Below are 20000 nucleotides of genomic sequence, written 5' to 3' on the forward strand. Positions count from 1 at the left end.
ACACACACACACACACACACACACACACACACACACACACACACACACACACACACACAGATGGCCGGATCCTAACTCCAAGAGTTTCTGATTGCGTAGCTCTAGGTTGGGGCCAAAGAATTTACATGTCTAATAAGTCTCCAGGTGATGATGGTGCTGTAGTTTATGGCCTATCCTTAGAAAACCATGGCTTTATATCAATCACCACATCTTTTACAAAGAAATTATAAGCTATATTCTATAGTCCTACTATGAACCCATAAATTAAGCCACAACTGCTTTAGGCCTCAATTTTTTCAGCTATTAAACCAGAAGATTGGGTTAAATAATCTGTAAAACCCTACCTAAGTGTTTTTTATTCCGAGTATTGTCAATAATAACAATATAAGAGTAATGTCTTATATCTATAAGACCCTTTTTTTAATTTGCCAAATGCTTTCATATGCAATTTGTCAGTCATTGGATGCTCACAACCTTGCAAAATAGAATCCTTTTGGAAACTTATAAAGGGGATAGTGATTTTTCAAAAGTTACCTGGCTAATAAATGAAAATGCCAAATTTAAGATCTTCCAATTCTTCATCCTAAAGCAGCCCACTGTTCTGGATTTCCTCCCTACCCTAACCAATGGAAAAATCTGATGACATTGCTCCTGTTGAAATAAGGTCAGCTATCTGTCATTTTGCCAAAGCAGAGGAAGGGTTACTTCTTTTTACCTAGTATCACCTTGGTTTGCTGATTAACATCTGCAGAAATTTATGCAAATTACACCACAGGAATTCCCTGGTTACGCAGTATCTAAAAGCAGCCATTTCACCCTTCCCTGACAATTACAGTTCTTGCCTCTTTCATTTACTTTATTTCTAACAATGGCACATGTCACCACTTTATTACTAATCAACTAATTGCTTAATCTGTCATTGTAGGTAAATTCTACAGCAGCAGAGTTTATTTTGTTCACTTTGACTATCTGATGAGTTAGACATTGCCTGGCATATAACAGGTGTTTAAGAAATATTTGTAGAGGCAGGCATGGTGGAGCACACCTGTAATCCCAGCACTTGAGAGGCTGAGGCAGGAGGATCACCATGAGTTTGAGACCAGCCTGGGCTACATAGTGAGTTCCAGGTCAGTCTCAACTACATAGTAAAAAAAAAAAAAAAAAAAAAAAAAAGAAAGAAAGAAAGAAAGAAATATTTGTAGAATGAATAAAAAGGTTAATAAGAATAGAATCTGTGTCACACCCAGTATTAGGTATTTTAAACATATTGTCCTCAAATAAGTCCTAAATCAGAGGATGTTTTAAGAGTTCTTTTTTAGTAATTAATAGAACTGCGAAAAATCAGTAACAAGTCTTTCATTTCCGGAAAGATGAAGTAGTTTTATTTTTACCTATCCCTCCTACTAAGTACAACTAAAACCCACAGACCTTACACAAAAACCTAGCATTAGAGCCTTTGAAAGGTAAAGACAGCTGTGGACCTCAGGACCAGGAATGATTCTGGAATGTTTCTGGAGCTTTCCCTTTGCATGGAGTGCACTAGATTTGGAGTTGAAAAGCAAACAGCTTGGAAACACAATGGGTCCAGACCAAAGGAAAAGAAAAAGCCTTTCTCTTTGTTGAGAGAACAAAGAAATGAGCAGCCAGCAAGACAGAAAACATTTAGGCAATAACTGCTCAATTTAATAACACAGAACACACACACACACACACACACACACACACACACAAAACTGTGGCCCTACCCTACCCCCCGAAAAAACATAATGGAAGGCCTATACTTCCACCATTACAAAGCTTTAATAAGTTGTCTCAACGTCCCAGTGATGAAGTGGTCTCAAGGGAGTAGAAGCAACATGGGATTTCAAACCCTATTGGTCAATATCGTGCCCCACCAGTGTTGCTAGTGATGATAACATAGGAATCCTTAGCTTCCATCCACCTGGAAGTAACAAGACTGCTTGTCCTTCCCACTGTCAGAAGACACCTACAAGAAAGCCATCATTTTCATAATGCCCAGTAGTGAAAAAATCCCCATCCAGAAATTATAAGACAACCCCCACAAGTGTCAACAGAAGGGAACCCAGACTTAGAAGGAGAAGGTGATACTGCTCCTCCCCTTCACCAGAGAAGTGTTAGAAAAGTCCAGATAAAGAAATTAAATGAGATCCAGAGTCCTAGGCTAAATGCAAAACTGCCCAAGTTTCAACTGGAATCACTCAGTATGCCAAGAAAATCCCACACAAAATGAAGAAAAGGTCATTCATGTCCATGTACACCTCAAAGAAAGAGAAAAAACACCAGTAAAGGTGATTATGTAATTATAAACCATTATATAAAAAGATATTTCACATTTTGTACCTGATTTTAAAAGCAACTGTATAAAATAATACATACCTATAAAATGTATTATTGGACCTATAACATAAATACTATACAATATATGTGTAATATACTTGTCACTAGGCAAAAGAGGATATGGAAGCAAAATTGTATTGGGCTAAGGAAATGGCCACAGACGTAGAATAATAATTTTAGCAACATATTGTTGGGTTTATAACATTAAAAGTAAAATGATAAAATAGGGAGAAGGAAACAAAGTTATATGAGAGCAGTATTTTCGCATATTACTGGAATTAAACTAGTTTAGCTCCAATTGATTCTTTTAAGTTAAGGTACATATAATAAACTAGAGCAATCAATTAAAATAACTCAAAAGGGTGAAAAAATTATTAAATAAATTAAAACAGTATTCCAGGAAATAATGCCAAATAAAGTAGTAAAGGCAGAATAGGGGAAGAAAAAAAAAGAGTACAAGACATTTAGAAAGTAATTCCAATTATCTAAATAACAATATTAAATATGACTAATTTAAACAATCCAATTAAAAGACGGGTTGTCAGATTGGATTTAAAAAACATGATCAAACTATATACTATTTAAAGGAGCCAAAAATTACACTAAAAATCCACAAGAATGACCAAATTTATAAAGACTACCGGGGATCGACAAATGCTGGAAAGGACACTGAGTAATTATATCTCTTATACATTGCTAATGACGATGTAAAATAATACAATTAATTTTTTAAAATATTGGTCACTTCTTATAAGTTAAAGAGACACCTACATCTTCATCTAATGATTCCACTCCTTGTTATTTAACCAAAAAAATGAAACATTTGCACAAAAAGATAAGAAAAATACTCATCAGCAAGATAATAGATGAACAAAATAAGGCATATTCTCAATATGAAATATTTTCACCAGTAAAAAGAAACCAATTACTCATACACACAGAAACGTAGATGGATCTAAATAATGTTCCTCTTTGGCATGAATCATATGAAAGACAAGTTTTTTGCTTTGGTTAAAGACAAGTACACAGTTTCACACTAGAGAAAGTAGAATTATCTAAAGTGGCTTAATTCATCTTTACTCAATAGAGGAAGAAAACAGAGGCACTCAGGACAGGGAATCTCAGGAATTACAAGCTCATTTCTGGTAGTGACTCTTGGAGCAGAAGGATTATTAGACACGGAAACTCGACTCTTGCTCTGGGCTTAACAGTAAGTGGATATTAGCAAGAAGAGCAAGGACAAAGGATATATGCCAGACCTTGGAAGAGTCTCTCTCTCTTTTTTTTTTTTTTTTTTTTTTTTTTTTTTTTTTTTTTTTTTTTGTACCGGGGATCGAACTCTGGACCTTGAGCTTGAGAGGCAGGCAGTGGAACCACTGAGGTAAATCCCCGGTCCAAGTCTTTAATTTAAAAGAAGTGAGCTGTCACACAAGACTTGTCCAAGAGGTATCTGCATATTAGACATAGGTTAGAAATGTAACAATAATTAGGCATTAGCAAATATCTCACAATTTAGTTTTTCTTAATATTACTAATTAAAACTCCCTACTTCTTTGCTTATTGCTATTTAAAACAAAGCCTTTATAGCTCAAAGCAAACACAGTGGAAAATACATTAAGCTGATCCAAATCTCAGATTAAAGTGTCAAGTTCCAACCACTGATCACATCATCAGGGCACCACCATTTAACAGTTGGTCACTTACTACAAGGTAACTGCACGGACAGTTAGTTTCCAAAACTGCTCTATTAGAAGAAACACTAAATGCACAACATCAAACATACCTTACTCTTTCATGTGCTTCTGTAGGAAAGAATAATAAATGAAATTATTGTAATTTTAAATTTAAAAGTCTCTAGAAATTGCTCTGGAAAATTGAGACCTCTACACATAGTATATGACAACATCCACTTCCCCACACTAACTAGTTTGCTACTACCAAATTTTTTTCTTTTGCCAACTTGATGGATAAAATATACTAACTTTCTAGGTTATTTGACCTTGCACTTCCTGGGGTTGAGTGTATATTCACATATTTATTGCCCATTTGCACTGTGTCTACCATGACTTACTTATCTTTTAGCTATTTGCATGTATCTCCCTTTTTTCTGAATATAACTATCATTTCTTTGTGATACATGTAGCTAATAATTCTCTCTTGTCTGCCATTTATCTTTAAATTGTTTATGAAGCTTATTTCAAACTCATTGAGAAGTCTTAAATTTTGATACATTCAATTAATATATAGTCTCTTTTCCTCACCAGAGATCTTTCCTATCCCTTAGAGGATAAACATATTCTCCTATGTACTCATCAGTTACTTTTACTGTTTGCTTGTTTTAATGTTAGGTCTTCAATTCATCTGCAACTTATTTTTGCAAATAAATTACAGGCAAGGAAATAATTTTTAATTTGAATTTTAAGGCTCAACCTCATTCGGTGAATAGCCCTTCCCCTCCCCGTGGGGTTTGGAACTCCACCTTTGTCGTGTCCAGACTTGCCACACATACAAGAGCCCATTCTGGACTTTATTATGTTCCACTGATTTACTAATCTTCATTAATTTTACATTGTTTAAGTGTCACATTTATAAAAATGTGTTCATGTGGCAAAAACATTTTGTTCCTGGAAACTTGCTTGCTTTTACCAGGAACCCTACTATTGCAATTCTCCATCCAAAATAAATATCTTTATCTTTTGTCTATTTCTTCCCAACTGTGTTTCCTTTCTATGAGAAATTTTACCTCTAATCTTAGCAAATTCTCTTTATTTCCAACTACCTAGGGGTAGAACCAATTGGTAGTTTCTGAATGTCCAAAATTATTTTTATTTTAGAAGAGCGTGGGCAGTCAAGTCTACAACCTAAATATCTCTTGATTCTATCCCTCTCTTTTCTTTTCCAGAAGCTACCAGCTTAGTTCAGTCCTTAACTCTTCCTTAAAATAGCATCACAACTGTTTAAGTAAGTTCTTCATCTCTGTTTCACTCCTCCAATTTATCTTCCACGCTGCTGCCACAATTACACTTAAAGCCAATCCTAAGGACAGTTCCTTACACAAAACACTGCAGTGATATCCTGTCACTCACAGGATAAAGCCCTTTTACATTATTTTAAGCACAATGGTATTAGACAATATTTATTATGATCTGCATTTCCAGGTACAATGCTAAATGCTCTACAGATATTATTCATTAACTACATTAATCATATGACATGGTGGGAAATTATGATTATTCTGCCTTTAACAGATGAACAAATTGAATCCTAAATAGGTTAGGTGGCTTGCCAAAAATTATACAAAATAATATCTGACTGATGAAATTCATATTTAAAACACTGTGCACACCGTCATAGGCATGCCAACCAGTTTGCTGCTATAAAATTCACCCATTCATTAAAAGCAGCTGTCATAATGGATTTTTTCAAATAGCTACTTGGTTTTTAAAAGTTAGATGCAAAATAAGGAACTCAGAGAGGTTGAAAATAAAAGTTGGAGAAAAGATAACATTCATATGCTACCAAAACATAAAAGCAGTTATGGCATTATTGACATTAGATGAAATAGAATTGAAGGCAAAACAGTACTAAAAGAAGCAAGGATAGTTCATATTTTATTTGTAAAAGCTATGATCCACCAGAGAGATAAAATAGGCATAACTTTCTGTAGGTTGAGCAAATAACTTTGAGCTATACATAGCAAATTCTAATACAGCTGCAAACAATTACAGTGAGCAATTTTTAATTTATATCTACCAAAAAGTCAAGCAGACAAAAATAAAAATATGAATGTTTTGAATAACACGTGTAACAATCTCACGTATAAAGATAAATATGAAACTTTGCAACTAACAATATCTTCCAAAACATATATTTTCAACAAAGATCATATTGTCCCTAAGGATGTAAAATTTAATTTAGAGGGGCAAAAAAGTTGGATGTTACAAGGGTTTATGCCCAAAATTCAAATTTCCTGAAAAATTTTTTCAGCCCATTTCATTTCTTCCTAAAAAGATAATTCAAATTTAATTTAATTTAATCTTAATCATTGTTATTTCATTTCTTTGTAGAGAAGTTAAACTTAGATTTAAATAAACTGATTTTTAATTGATTTAATTTAATTATTTTTCTCTGCAATAATGAAAAAAAAGTTTAAAACACCAATCTAGATCTGAAATATTCACAAAACTTGAGTCATGTCAGTAAAGAAAAAGAATATATGTATTTGTTCATGCGTGAATAAAATACGTCTTGAAAGACACAATATCCGGTAACTGTTGTTGACCATGGAAAGGAAAACCAAATAGCTCAAGGACAGAGGCATGAGAAAAGCTCATTACTGTATAATCTTTTGTGCTTCTGAAATTTTGAAATATGCAAATATATTAAGTACTTGAAAAGCAGATCATTTACATTTTAAAACAGAAAAAAATCGGTAAAGATTCCAACCAACTTATCAAGATAATTCAACACTGAAACAGATACATATGTTAAAATAAAGTAAGCCTACTCACATCATACACAAAAATTTAACTTGAGATGAAATGTCAAAGTATATATGAAAACTATAAACAAAATATCTTGAAGAAAATCTTTGTGATTTTACATTTTGAAGATATGAAACTTAAAGTATGACACATAAAAATATATTGATAACTGTACCTGCCTGGCAAGTGTAAGGTCCTGAGTTTAATTCCCAGTACCAAAAAATATATTTATTTTTGAAAAGCTGAGCTCCATCAAAATTAATATATTTTTGTTCTTCATTTAGAAAATGAAAAGATAAGCCACAGTCTGGAATAAAAATGTTTCTTAATCATGTATCAGATAAAGGATTTATATCTAGAATACATATAATGTAATCTAACAAAAATATAATAAAATGATCTAATTGCTTTTAAAAGGTTGAAGATATAGATAGATATTGCATCAGAAGAAAATATATGGATGGGAATTAAACCCATCAAAAGATGGAAATAAAGTGGTTGTAGATGGGGAGGGAAGGAAGGGGTGGAGGGAGGGAACAAGGGGAAAAAATGAGAACCAAGACTTGTCACGTAGAGATACAAGATCCCAGCAATGAATGTAACTGTACTGTATCCCTAAAATGTACCAATAAACTCAATTAAAGCTGAAAAAAAATATTCATTATTATTCATTAAGGAAATAAATCAGAACAGCAATGAAATATCACTTTATACACACTAAGATTCTACAACAAAACAAATATATAAATTGTTATATTATCACACAATATAATTCTATACAGCAATGAAAATAAAATGTAGTTATGTGCAACTTCTTAGGAAAATCTCATAGAACTTGGGGTAAAAGAAGTGAAAACTTAAAGAATAAATGAAGGTCAAAAATAGGAAAAACATAACTATATTGTTTAGGGATGCACTGTTAAGACTATGAAAAACCAGAGAAATGATAATGATTTCCAGTTAACTTTAGGGTAAAAGGAACAAGAATTATGATAAATATGATCATGAGAGGTTTGTAGGCTGATGGTAATGTACTTATTCAGTACTACCCAAACTGTTTTATTATTTTAACACACATACAGAGACATAGAAACCACAACCCTGCTAGGTTATGAACTGAATAACACACATGCACACACACATGCATACAAAATATAACAAGGATTTAACAGCTAAAAAAGACCCACATCCTAACACTCAAATTTATACATTGATACATCTGGAACTTTAAAAAAACAAACACATTTTAAATAATTTCATGGCTGAAATGAAAATCAAAATTTTAAATTAATTATAATAATAAAAGTGATTTGATGAAATAAAACAGCAAAAAAGCCTAAATCAGAAAATAAAAGTTACTTCAGTGAAATTAAGATAAACTTTATCAAATATGATTTAAACTAAAAGAACAAAATTAAACAACAAAAAGAATAAAAACAAAATTTAACAATATAAAGAATAAAAAGGCCTAGATGACTACATAGGGATTTTTCTTATAAAGGGATATGCACAAAAATAGTTTCAAAATGTAATAACACACTTGAAATTAATTATCTGGGGAAATATAAATTATCTAATGGAATCAAAAAGTTTGTAGAAACTCTAAAACAAAAAGATCTGTCATTCCAAAGGTTTGAGGCTAAGAGAATTCAAGGAAGAACTCTTATCAAATTTTCTGGGAAAGAAAATTCAATTTCAAACACACTCTTGTAGAAAATAGAAATAAATCAGGAGCTACTGTATTTATATTACAAAACTAACAAGATGCTGATATCAAAACCAGAAAAGGAGAGCACAGACAAACATTGACATAGTAATATAAGAACTGACATAAAAAAGGAATTAATATTAGATTAGTAGGTTTTATTTCATGAATACTAGGATAGAGAAGGTGAGAAAAACCTACCATAAATTTACTACCATAGTAGTAGGTAAAGAGAAAAAAATAAAAATCCCAATAGAAGCAGGAAAAAGACTGAAAAAATATAACTCATTTAACATAAAACTCACTGTTTAAAGTGTACAATTCAGTCATTTTTAGTAGATTAATGAAATTAGGCAGCCACCTCCACTATTTCCAATTTTTTTTGAACTGGGTTCAAACCCAGGTGCTCTACACTGAGCTACATCCCTAGCCCCTTAAATTTTTTCTCTAAATTTTGAGACATAGTCTCTCTAAATTGCCCAGGTTGGGCTCAAACTTGTGATTCTCCTACCTCAGCTCTTTGAGTACCCAGTATTACACATTCACCATCACCCTTTTGTTCTAGACTATTTTAAATCCCTTACAAACAAACTGTGCCCATTTGCAATCAATCTCCATTACCCTCTTTCTGTACTGTTTCCCAATCACTAATCTACTTTCTATCTCGAGGGATTTGCCCATTTGGGATACTTTATATGAATAGAATCATTAAAGATAGACCCCTTGTGTACAACTTCTTCACAGCATAACTTTAATGTTCATTCATAATGTATCATCAACAAAATACTCCAGACCTTCTTGGGGCTGAATAAAGTTCCATTATGCACATATGCCAGATTTTCTTTTTCCACCTGAAAGATGATGAAAATTTGATTGTTTCTACTTTTTTACTGTTATGGATAACATTTATATGAAATTCATGCACAAGTTTTTGTATAAACATGTTTTCAACCCCTGAGCATATACCTAGGAATAGAACTGTTTAATTCATTTTTATGATCAAAATTATTGGCAATAATTGTATATAGGAAGTATATACAAAATACCATGCTTGATGAACCATCAGATGCAATCCACACTATATATACGTATACTGAGATATCACATTATTTCCCATAAGGGTACAGTTACTGTGTCCATCAAAAATAAAGTAAAATTTAATTTGAAAAAAATACGAATAGGATAATGATACCCTTATCTTGTATAGAATATGTACACAAGCACCAAATTATTAATAATACTATATTACTATATTATTCTACATTTTCCTAAATGTCAAAGACAATGCAATAAGAGAAGGAAAAAATAACAAACTAAAAGAGGAAGCAAACAAAAAATTATGGTTATCTGTACCGTACACATTGAAAATTCAAGGGAATTAAATTATTAAAAGTAAGAAAGGAGTTCAGAAAGGGAGCCAGGTAACAGATAAAGCAAAACAATTATCTGTTGGGGAATATGTTTGTGTATAACAGAAAATCTGAATAAACAATGCCCTTGTAGTGGCTTTTGTTTTCCTCACACAATGAAGTTCAGCTCACAAATGTCAAGGCTAAAGTTATTGAAATTTTCCTGATTCTTCTTCCAAAACTCTAGTCTAGTCATTATACCTATAATCTATGCAGGAAAAAGATAGAAGGGGAAGGAAAAAGTAGTAAAGCATAATATGTCCTCTTTTACATGAGTCTTTCCAGAAGCCCCATCCACTGTTAGGTGGTACCCTGTGGTTCAAAGCAATCTGAGACATATAATTTAGTTGTGTGTCCATACCATCACCACACACAACACTGAAATTCTGAGTATGCAAATTTATCTGCCACACAGCAGTGATCAACAAGGAGAAAACATAATATGAAAAATGATCCCATTCAACAGCAACACAAAACTACAAACTACATAGGAATATGCGTGAGAAAAATTGGGAAAAACTGAAAAAATGAAGGAAAAAAATTTTAAAGACTTGGAAGAAAGAGAAAATTTTGTCATATGTGTGGATTGAAAGACTATTATGAAGGTATCAGTTCTTATCAGACTGATGTTCTATATCAGCTTAAACTAAATCCAAACCCAACAGGATTTCCCACATTGTGCGAAAAACTGAACCGAAAACTCATACAGTGGACTGCTGGAATTGTCAAGATGACTGCAAAATAAATGAACAATGAGGTAAAATTGTCCTCCTAGACATCAAAGCTTATGTGCTATTGGCACAGAAATATAATATAAAATATGAAACTCAGAACCTGATTTCACACAAACACATATATGCACCTAGGTTATTTAAGAAAATATCAACATTTTCTTAAAATCATTAGACTGAAAACATAGCAGAACATATGTATGACCCAAAGTCCTTAAGTTAGGGAAAGTCTTCCTTTATGATACACACACAAAATATAAAGAAAAAAATGATATAATTATAAATAAAATTTAAAACTTCTAGATAACACAAAGTGTAGAAATCTGAGCTGTCCTAGCAGAATTAGGATCATTACTAAACCAACATTTTTTACAGTCTGCATAAAGATTATTAAAATCTCAAACATATAGAATTCAACACAGAAATTTTATGAGTAACATTAAAATAACCTAGAGATGGAGAGAATGCGGAGAGCATATGTGAAATAAGAAATGGGCCAGGAATTTAGCTCAGTGGTCCCATCATTCACTTAGATCAGTTTTGCTCATTTATATTTTCCCAGAAAGTGCATGTGTAAAGGCACTCTAAGGCCTGGAATGCTGTGAAACAAACTGGCAATGGTGCCAAGAGGTACCAGCTTGTGAGTGTCCACAGAAGGAGGATTTTAGCCTAATCCAGGAGGCTTTAACTTTTACGTAATTAAAATATAAGAGATTACGGAACCACCTCTATCTCTCAAAAGTGACACAATTACAGCAGTTCTGTAGATTATTACAGCAGTTACATGAATCATTTTTTAAATGCAGAACAACACAACAAAAGAAGTGAATTTTAATGAGAAGCTTTAAAAAAAGTTCTTTAAACATACAAGCCAAATGAATTTACCTAACTGTCACTACAAAGGGTGAGTTAGGCTACACCTAAATTATGCCTCAAAACTTGACCTTAAATTTTTAATTTAAAAAAGAACAACAATAATATGTGTTTGAAGAATGAATATTTAAATGACAGTAATATGAAAATTGCCCATAATGTTTTATATATATATATATTTTTTTTTTTTTTTAATTTTAGTACCGGGGATCGAATTCAGGACCTTGTGCTTGTGAAGCAGGCAGCAGCACTGCTGAGCTAAATCCCTGGCCTCATAATGTAATAATTTTAAAGCAGTTTGCAAGACATGTTTACTATATACTTATATATAATATGATGCCACTTACGTGCCTATATTTTACCTCTGCACACCAGGACTATAGACATGCTCCTTTCTATTTTATTTATATTTTCCCCGCACTGAACACATACAAATTTCTAATAATTTGCTGCAGTGTTGTCTGAGTGGGCACCGGCCCAGCAGTGGAGACTCAGGGCAGAAGCTCCTCTCACTTTGGCTCTGCTGACCATGCCTGTCTACAAGGAGAAGCCCTGGCAGTGGCCCACAGAATGCAGCAGGGGCTTCCTGTGGGACGGCATAAGGAGACCTGGCGATGGTTCTGACAGCAGCCTGTCTCTGAGTATCTGCTCATTCGGTTACCCAGGCATGCACAAAGGAGTTTGCCAAACTGAACATAGCTCCTAAGAACTGACTATGAGGTTCCCCCAGGCACTGTCAAAGATTCCCTGCCCAGCACCCTAGAAAACATTCTCTGATGGCAGATTGGCCCCTGACAGATTATTTATAGGAGATTGGTTCACATACTCTAAATGATATGAATACTTCTAATTATATCCAAACATGCCAAATGTCACTACAAACTATGCTGAGGGTTCATGTTGCCAAACGTTTTGCCCTAACAAAGAGGAGGTAGCTGTGGCATCAGCACATTAGGTCCTATATAAACAGGACTGATCTCTCTGTCTTATCTCCATCAAGAGCCCAGGGGTAAGTTCTGCGGGGCTTGGAACACCAAGGACCCCGGGGCAGAAAGCCCTGACAATGTGGCAATCTCTGAGTGTGAAATTCTCCTCTCAACTTTGTCTTTTGTTTTCATAGAGTTGGACTGCAGGATAGGGAAATTTTAATGCTGTGAGCGTATTTCTGGAATTATAAAGCATCACTAACAACAAATTTCTTGTTTTATAGTGTGGGACAGTTCTGACCCTCTAAGTTTCAACTGGACCTTCAGAGGTAAGACTTGGTTTTATTCATGTATTGATGGTAGGGGAGATTTAGTCTAAGCAAGTTGTGAACAATTTTTAATTATACATTATTTCCATGTCTTTTCAGTTCTATCAATAGAAAGTGTTTTCAAGTGATTGTAAGTGCTGGAAAATCATTTTCCCGAATGACTTATTCTCAGAGACTACTGCCCTCTTTTGAGCCCCAGGATTAAAAGAGCCATTTAGGATGGAGTGATTTTTGACAGTGAGTTCTTAGCTGTGCTTACAACAATCCAGGAACAACAGACTTTTCAAGTCAACCCCTTGCTGCTGCAAAGTACTGAATACTTAGACATTTTATGGACATTTTTTAAACACCCAAATTCCCACCCAACAAATCTAATCACAAACTTTTCATTAAAGCCATATTTTAGCAACTTTGATGATTCCTTGTTATTTGCAATAAGAAAAGTTATTTTTATTTCATGAAGTCACAAGTTATTATACTAACCAAATACTAAGTAAGATGTATAATTTAAGAAAGATCTTGGTCTTTCCTAAGTAACTTACTCTCTGAAAGTAAAGGAAAAGCAAATCTAACATGTCATCGCAGAGCTAAATTTGTCAAGCAGAAAAAACAATTATTTACATACGTGTGATGAACTCTTAATTTTTTCCTTCTTCTTTTTCCTGAAGGGAGAGAATCCCCATGAATTTATGTATGAAGGCCTCTGTGCTAATGTCTTCATTTCTCTTGTTAGATCTGTTCAGTGACAGATGAAATCTCTCCCATCAAAGGAGAATGACAAAAGAGATTTGGAAATGAGGGCAATATTAAGTCACTTGATAGCAAGCCAAATAATGAAAAATCCAGAGAACTAGAATTTATTATAAGGTCCTTTCAACAACCCACTGAGAGACATAACACCAAAAATCAACATAAAGATGTTAAACATGATTATTTTTTATGAGAGAAAATGGACATTTAAAAGGCAAAAAATGTTTTTAATTCTTTGAAAATACTAACTTCATTTGCATGAGGCAAACTTTCCTTTCAAACTATCTGATTGTTCTAGGATGGGGCAGGTGCAAGCATTATGCAGAAGTGGGGATTAAATTATGACAGTCTCTGTACAGCAATCCACTAAGAGCTTCAACTGCAGAGATTTTTACAGCTCAGATATAAAGAACACGTAAAGATTCCATTCTAATTCAACTCTGTGTACATAGTCCTGAGAGCTGAGATATGTGGTCTGGACAGGAAACTTACAAAGACCACAAAATGAAGCCTCAAACTGCACTTTCATTCCAAAATCGTCCTTTCGACTCTGGTAGAATGTTGGCGAAAGTCAGCCCGGAGGAACAGTCACAGTACAGACTGGGCTGAGCGCTGCTTTCACTTCACATCCCAACTCACATTTATGATTTCTACTCTCCATTTCTCCCTCTCCTTTGTTCTTTCCCCCAACACAGAACCCTCTGCTAAATAAATAGCAGCCATGAGCTCGAGTTCAGACGCTGAGATGGCTGTTTTTGGGGAAGCCGCTCCCTACCTCCGAAAATCAGAAAGGGAGCGAATTGAGGCCCAAAACAAGCCTTTTGATGCTAAAACATCCGTCTTCGTGGCGGAGCCCAAGGAATCCTATGTGAAGAGCACCATACAAAGCAAGGAAGGAGGAAAAGTAACAGTGAAGACTGAAGGTGGAGCAGTAAGTAGAAACACACCTCTCCCCATTTTATTTTTCTAGCTCTCCAATTCAATAGAAGTCTTCCTTGCTGGAAATCTCTAGCCTATTTTTTTTTTTAATTAAGTTTACTGGTACTTTTTAGGTATACAGTACAGTTACATTTATTACTGGGATCTTGCACCTTTACATGATGTATCTTGGTTCTTGTTTTTTCGCCATACCCCTGCCCTCCCTTCACCCCCTCCACCCTTCCCTATTTAAAAAGTCTTTGCTTCTGGTTTTTTTTTTCCTTTCTCATATTTTTTCTTTTCCCTTCTTTCCTTTCCCCTACCCTTCCCACTTTCCCTACTCCTTTAGTCCTTTTCCTCCTATTCCACATTATCAGTTATACATTTTGATCCTTATTTACACTTAGTTTTTCACACCAGAGAAACTATTCAGTATTTACACGTGTCCTGTTTTGGAAACCTCTAGCCTATTGCCAAAACAAACCATTTTACTTAGCTGCTAGAGATCAGATATGGACAGTAAAAGAATTCACAGCTGTAACCTCATATCTCCCCTTCCCTCCTTCTCGTAGTACTTAGCCAATTCACTTATCTGCCTTCACCACTTCCTTCTAGTTCTCCTCTTCCCCTCCCCTTCTCAACGTAAAACTCCAAATTTGAGAAAAATAAAAACTAAACACCCATCCAAAGAAAAGTTTCTTTTCAAACTCATTTTGGACTGGGTGGCTGAAGCAGGAGCACTGAAAGTTTGAGCCAAGTCTGGACAACTTAGTGAGACCCTGCCCCCAAATAAAAAATAATATGGGCTGGGGAAGTGTAGCTCAGTGTGAAGGCTCTGGGACCAATCCCCAGTGCCCCTCCAAATATAAATATAAATATAAAGATTAGTTAGTGCATTGCTTAATGTATTAATACCTCCGTTATTTCAAAATAAGTTTCTTATGCAGAATATCAAGGAAACACAAAAGTACTTAAGCCAGTAAAATAAACATAAAAGTATATAAACTGATAAATCTTTTTTTTTTTTTTGTAAGGGGGATCGAACTCAGGACCTTGCTCCTGCGAGGCAGGTGTTGGAACCACTGAGCTAAATCCCTGGTCTGAAACTGCTAAATCAATCTTTTTTTTTTCTGATAAATAAATCTTAATGGGGGGAAAAACAATCTTTGGAAAAACCGAATAGTGCTGTAATAAACATGGGCCTGCAGTTCTCTCTGTGGTATGCTGATTTCATTTCCTTTGCAGATATATCTACCAATAGGGTATATCATGGGCCAAAGGGTAGGAAAAGGGTAGTTGGAGTTGACCATGCTGTGTCCATGTACAGGAACATCACATTGAATCAACCCATTAATATGAACAAGTAATATGTGTGGGGGGGTAGTATCCTAGCTTGTCACTGGAAACGCGTTTTCTTTTCAAACTCAAATGAAACATTTTATGCCTTTACAACACACTGAATAATACAATGTAATGTATGCACAAATACTTTTATAACCATAATAAGGAAACAAATATAAACTCTACCTCAAATCACTAATTCAAATCCATCTTCTGCTTACTTGTCAGACTCTTACTGTCAGGGAAGATCAAGTCTTCCCTATGAATCCTCCGAAATATGACAAAATTGAGGACATGGCCATGATGACCCATCTACACGAGCCTGGAGTGCTGTACAACCTCAAAGAGCGCTATGCAGCCTGGATGATCTATGTGAGTGCCCTTCAGGGGCTGGGTTTTGTCCGTTAGTTGTTCAGAACAGAAGCAAGATGCATTTGTTGAATTTCTGATGATTCCAGACCTATTCTGGCCTCTTCTGTGTCACCATCAACCCCTACAAGTGGCTGCCGGTGTACAACCCCGAGGTGGTGGCCGCCTACAGAGGCAAAAAGCGCCAGGAGGCCCCGCCCCACATCTTCTCCATCTCGGACAACGCCTATCAGTTCATGCTCACTGGTGAGTGAGAGAAGCGTCTATTACAGGAATGTGTGAATAGAATCCTTAATGAACAGACTTCATCTGAGCCTTATTATAATGCCGTATTTCAGCCACAGGGAGCTTCGCTATATTTAAAGACCTTTCACAGCCCTGATGTCATATATTATGCATATATTTTCAGTTTATATTAGCAGAACTCACTGAATCCACTGTCCTGCCCAACACAGAAGTGGAAGCCTAAATGAAATAAGTAGCAGCCTTCTATACACAGGCTTCCTGCTTCCCATATTTTCTCTGAAGTTTCTGATCTGGATATCAAAAAAGTTCAGATATACTTTTTAAAATAACCACACTAGTGGCAATCGGGAAAAGGAGTTCTCAATCACAGCTGCAGGACACTGTGAATGTTTATCTTTATTTTCAGATGACCCGGCTAATATTGCCAAACTTAGGAAAGGACCAAGAGCTACAACTTTCCTCCCAAAGATTTTGCAGCATTTTTCTATGAGAATGGAAGAAAAGTGTCTACTTTAATATGTCTCTTCTTCAAACAATTTCTAAAACTTGTACCAAAATCTCTTCTTTCTACCTTACCAAAGTATAAACAACCAGATTTAATACACATTAGAGGCCAAATACAGGATTAAAACCTTTTTATCCTCACACACTAAATGTATTGCCTTTGGAAATATTCTAAATTCCCTAGTTTCCTAGGTTTTTTCATGGAATTTTGAAACTGAAGTCATTATTTTCCCCCTTTTTGTTTGTTCATTTTGCAGCATTTTTTAAAATTTATCTTTTGTGGTGTGGGTGGGGGAATAAAATACAAATCTCCTACTAAAAATTGGCCAGGAGTTCTACCAGGACTCTGCACTAGTATGCTGTCCTCTGGTTGTCCACAGAAGCAACCAAAATTTATCCAAATGCTGGCTCACATCAGAGGGTTTAATACAGAGCAGCTGCATTTACAGAGCTATGTACACCCCCACCACAACTGATGCCCCAGCCTTTGGGGCTGCTCCAAAGTCAAGGTCACTTATGGCTCAGTAATATAATTTTAGTACAAAATCATGCATAACCATGGTACTTGAACTGGTTTGGTGATATTTAGTCCTTGCCAAAAGAGACCAGACCATTGTCTTATTATTTATCCTCTTACTAAGTACAGTAGAATCTTCCATGATTTTGCTTATAATAGAAAAAATTCAATCTGAATATGGCCCAAAGCTGTAGAATATTAAACTGAGTAGAACATGAAAATTCTCTGAAGCCTCTACCTACATCCAAGTACTACCCAGATTTGTATCAATTTCCTATGAACAATGTCTATATTTACCACTATAAAATTAGAGATTTAATAATTTAGCAGACAGATATAAATAAAACATATCAATCGTATAGGTATCATTGTTTAGAAATAAATATTAAAAGGAAAATAAAAGAGAATCAACACAATATTCACATTTCACTCACTCACATTTCATTCACCACTTAACATTTAGTATCATTAGCAATCAAATTGGTGACTTCAAAAACTGGGAGATCAAGTAACAGAAAAATGTATAAACTGGACCTAGAAAATCTTGAATATCTTTGACCTTAACTAGCTACATAAATAATACTAAGAAAGTCGCAAATTCTTTCTAGCTCTCAGCTTCTTTATTTGTTAAGAGGAAAAATTAGCCTAGGCAATTTCTGAGATCTCATATGATCTTAAAATTCTGTGATTCATTTTTAAATTATTTAACAAAAAGTCATGTGATGCCTGAAGTTCTCTTTAAAAATGAACCCAGTGAGAGTGGGATGGGGCAGATATGACATAAAATTGGCCCAATGTTAATAATTGCTACATCTGTAAGATGGATGTATAGGGGGCTCATTACTGTCTGCCACTTTGTGTATGTTAAAAAAATTTTATAGAAAGTTTTTTAAATTAATGAAATATATGTTACACCTATTAGGATGACTACTATTTAAAAAAAAACAGAAATAATGAATGTTGGCAAGGGTGTGGAAAAATTAGAACCTTTGCATACTGTTGGTGAGAATGTACAATGGTACAATCTTAGCATGGTTCCTCCACCAATGAAAAATATAATTACAGTATGACCCAGCAGACCCATTTCTGGAAATATAACCATTTAAGCAAAATCTCAAAGAGATGTTTGTCCACTCGTGTTCATAACAGCTTTACTTACAATAGCTAAAATGTGGAAGCAGCCCAAGGATTCATCAACAGATGAACAGATAACCAAATGTGGTATATTCATACAACGGAATACTGCTTTTAAAAAAGAAATTCTGGCATATGCCACAACAGGCATGAACCGTGAGAATGTTACATGGACTAAAATAAGTCACAAATAAAGACAAACACTATATGATCCCATTTATGAGGTATTCAGAGTAGTCAAACTCATAGAGGTCCAGAGTGGTAGTTGCCAGGTACTAGGGAATTACTGTTTAACAGATAAAGTTTTAGTTGTACAAAATGAAAAGAGCTCTGGAGATGGAAGGTGGTGATGGTTGTATAACATCATGAATGATCTTAATACTACTGTGTACCGTACACTGAACTGGTTAAGATGGCAAGGTTTCCGTTATGTGCATTTTATCATAATAAAAAGTATAAAACATGAAAAAGAATTAGATGATTCTTTGCATTTCAATTTCACAAATTTAATTCTGAGAGAAGCCAGTTGGTAATTAAACACAAGCCCAAAGTCACAGGCGACATCTTCAAACAGTTAAAAAGAACAAGATGCACTGTGTCAGCTAAACTGATTCCATCATCTTCCTACTCAACTTGCACTTTTTAACTGATGACCTTGATTTCTTTCATAGATCGTGAGAACCAGTCCATCCTGATCACGTATGTGATTTTCTTCCTCTTCTTCTTCCTCCTCCTCCCCTCCTCCTCCTTCTTCTTCCCTGATTTGCAGTGAATTGTCTTAAACATAGACAAGGTGAGCCGTAGTTTTGATCTCTTCTGATTTGTTTGACAGTGGAGAATCCGGTGCAGGGAAGACTGTGAACACAAAGCGTGTCATCCAGTACTTTGCAACAATTGCAGTTACTGGGGAGAAGAAGAAAGAAGAACCTGGCAAAATGCAGGTGGGTCTGTAGCTGGAGTGAGAACCAGGGCTCTGATGGGTGTCTAGGAAGTCTGGTTCCCTGGCAAGCAATGCTCTTTCCTTTCCAGGGGACTCTGGAAGATCAAATCATCAGCGCTAACCCCCTACTGGAGGCCTTTGGCAACGCCAAGACCGTGAGGAATGACAACTCCTCTCGCTTTGTAAGTCTCCTGCTCACAGGAGGATCTTTCCAGTTCTAATGTGCCAGAATAGCCATGGCTAAATTATGATTTCTGCTGCAGTTCTCTGTGTGCTTCACGTTTTTAGTATGAATTTGTTTTTATCTTTCCAAGGGTAAATTCATTAGAATCCACTTTGGTACTACAGGGAAGCTGGCATCTGCTGATATCGAAACATGTGAGTAATAGGACCACTGAAAATAAAAACAGAGCCAGTGGTTTTGGTTGCGAGGGCATTTTGCAACACTTTCTGGGCGTGAAGATTC

General features: G+C 35.0%; 1 protein-coding gene across 2 annotated transcripts in view; it reads left to right on the forward strand.

Moving 5' to 3' along the window:
• Positions 1–20000, forward strand: part of LOC104855903 (myosin-1) — a 103485-nt gene that overhangs the window by 59328 nt on the left and 24157 nt on the right. The window contains exon 39 of one of the 2 annotated variants that reach the window (XM_010614988.1): positions 1464–1498. The exons of the other annotated variant lie outside the window; for it this stretch is intronic. Within the exon in view, the coding sequence (XP_010613290.1) occupies positions 1464–1498 (35 nt within the window). Of the gene's footprint in view, positions 1–1463; positions 1499–20000 lie in introns of those variants that run through there. 2 annotated transcript variants of the gene reach the window in all.

This window comes from Fukomys damarensis, unplaced genomic scaffold (genome assembly GCF_012274545.1).
Source record: "Fukomys damarensis isolate Sample0158 unplaced genomic scaffold, DMR_v1.0_HiC HiC_scaffold_13, whole genome shotgun sequence".
Lineage (NCBI taxonomy): Eukaryota > Metazoa > Chordata > Mammalia > Rodentia > Bathyergidae > Fukomys > Fukomys damarensis.